The 2,425-nt window shown below is 33.5% G+C and overlaps 1 protein-coding gene across 1 annotated transcript; it reads right to left on the bottom strand.

Moving 5' to 3' along the window:
- Positions 1-270: 270 nt before the first annotated feature.
- Positions 271-1,406, bottom strand: LOC113859644 (TMV resistance protein N-like). The gene is made up of 2 exons (XM_027492363.1): positions 904-1,406; positions 271-778 (listed from the first exon to the last, which is right to left on the bottom strand). The coding sequence occupies exons 1-2, from the start codon at positions 1,404-1,406 to the stop codon at positions 271-273; spliced, it is 1,011 nt and encodes a 336-aa protein (XP_027348164.1).
- Between the last annotated feature and the right edge of the window lie 1,019 nt (positions 1,407-2,425).

The following is a 2,425-nucleotide window of genomic DNA, read 5'->3' as shown; positions in this document are numbered from 1 at the left end:
TCGTCTTCATCTGGACTTTCTCTTAGCATAGCTAATGCACGTCTCCACTGCGAGACATCTTGACCAAACAAAAATGAGCCCAACACTTTAATTGCTAGTGGATGGCCATCAGCATATGATAATACATCATATTTCAACTCTTCAAACTCACTCATAATATAATTATCTTCGAAAGCATATTTGCAAAACAATTGAATAGCATTGTCACGAGTCAAAGGCTGGACTCGGTAAACAGGATTCACTTTATAAGCCCTCAAAATATGTTCATCACTAGAAATTAATGATAATTCTAGTCCCTGCACATAGCTGATTAGGTTTCAAAGCCAATTGATATAGCTGATCAATATTATCAACATTGTCAAGAATTATAAGTGCCCTTGCGTGGCGCAGCCTTCTCTGTACCAAATCGGTTCCAGCAGAAACATTGTAGATCTCTAGACTTCGGTCATTTAGAATTTGACGAAGTAGCTGTTTTAGTAGACCTAATGTACTAAAGTCTCGAAAATTTTTGCTTACATCATCAATATAACAATGAAAATCATATTGACGAAAGATTGTTTTGTATAAAGCACGACCAAGAGTTGTCTTTCCTATTCCAGGCATCCCGCAAATTCCGACAACACCAACATCATTAATTGAGTCCAAACATAGAAGCTTTTCTATCTCTTCAACACGAGATTCCATTCCAACTAAATCTTGATTTGGAAGAATTGAAATACTGTGACTCAATTTTGTTAGTATGTCTTTAACAATAATTTCAATCATTGAATGTTCTGACCTGCAAATTAAGGGATAGTAAATTCAAGAAAACCGAAAGATTAGGGAATAGTGAAAATATAACAAATATGTATGTAATAAATTCAGATCCATAGAATATGAAACGAGAGAATACTAATTACTTACTCATTTGTAATGTGCCAACCAGAGAGATTGCCCACTCGTGCCAGAGCTTCTCTCCATCTTTGCACTTCCTCCATCTTCTCTTCATCTTCTTTGAATATTTGTTTGTATTCATCAAAGGCTTTTTTGTATTGCCCACTCTGTTTTCGCACGTCTGATGGATCAACTCTATAAAAAACCGGCAGAACGTGCTTGCCTCGGTCATCAACGTAATCGGCAATCCTTTCAAGTTCTCGCAAGCACCATTTTGAGGAAGCATACTCCTCTGAGAAGACAACAACCAAAATGTGAGACCCATCAATCGCTTGCAGGAGTTCAGGTAATATAAGTTTCCCTTTCTCAAGCTTTGAGTCATCCCTGAAGAAACGAATGCCTTTTCTACCAAGACCACCAAAAAGATGGTCAGCAAAGTTGTTGCGAATGTCACCTCTGAAGCTCACGAAAACTTCATAAGTATGAGATGATGAAGAAGAAGAAGTGTATGGGATGATAGAGTTGGAAGCCATTGCAGAACAAGGACAGGTGTTTGTGTGTGTATCAAAGAAGGCGTGTGTACTGTGAAGAAATATAAGATGACTTAAGTCTTTGTGGTTTGAGAGTTGATGAAGTGGGTTGAATGAATGAATCAAAGTCTAATGTAGAAAGAAGCACTTACTTTGTAGTTTCTTGGCAGCTTCCGAATATTCTGACTTTACCACCACTTCCATGTTGTTTCCTTGTTGGGTTCGCAGTTCCAACGACGTTCTTCTTTTACAGAGCATTAATGAACACACCTTATTATTTTCTATTTTAACGTCATTCGAGTGATTTAACCTCTGCATTAGAAAGGTACGTAAGTGGTAACAGTACGCAATTTTTCAATAAATTTTTGTTTCTAGTCTTCAACGTTCATTTGATCAATTGAGATGTCATAAGTTAATTTTTTGTTTAATGGACTAAAAAATAAAAATTTATTAAAAAATGAAAACTAAAATTAAAATAAATTGTTAGAATGAGGACAAAAACATATTTAAGCATTTTTTATAAGAAAAAAGAAAAAAAATTACCAAAATATAGTTTTTTGTAAAAAATTACAAAAATAGGTAAAAATTTTAAAAATCACCAATAACATTTTTTGATATTTTAAAATTTTTATTATACTTTAAAAAAGCATCATTGATAATTTTTCAAACTATTCCATCTTTGAATCTATACCTGCACTAAAATTTGACGATTTTTGAACTTTATATTTTTATAAATTTTTCAAAAACATCATATGGCATATATTATCCTTAAAATCCATATTAACCTTAACATAAGATGCATCCATGAATAGTAAATTTATCGTCGAAAGTTTTAGAACTCCCGGGTCTTCAAAAAAAATTACAACTTGCTGAAGAATAAATATACGTTTGACAGCACTAAACATTTGCGTTCTGTGTAGCAATTTTTGGACTTGAATTGCACCCATTTTTCAAACTCATATAAGTAACTTTAGATAAATTGAAGCAAAGACACTAAATTAACATGGAGTGCATAGACCAAG

Source organism: Abrus precatorius, unplaced genomic scaffold, assembly GCF_003935025.1.
Source record: "Abrus precatorius isolate BTA unplaced genomic scaffold, Abrus_2018 Scaffold2, whole genome shotgun sequence".
Lineage (NCBI taxonomy): Eukaryota > Viridiplantae > Streptophyta > Magnoliopsida > Fabales > Fabaceae > Abrus > Abrus precatorius.
This window is presented reverse-complemented; position numbering and strand designations above follow the sequence as displayed.

Bases quoted from the DNA above. Each gene is read 5' to 3' on its own strand.
- LOC113859644 (XM_027492363.1), bottom strand. From the start codon at position 1,406: ATGGCTTCCAACTCTATCATCCCATACACTTCTTCTTCTTCATCATCT. The intron at 779-903 runs GTAAGTAATTAG...CTTAATTTGCAG, and splicing joins GGTTGGCACATTACAAATGA to GTCAGAACATTCAATGATTG.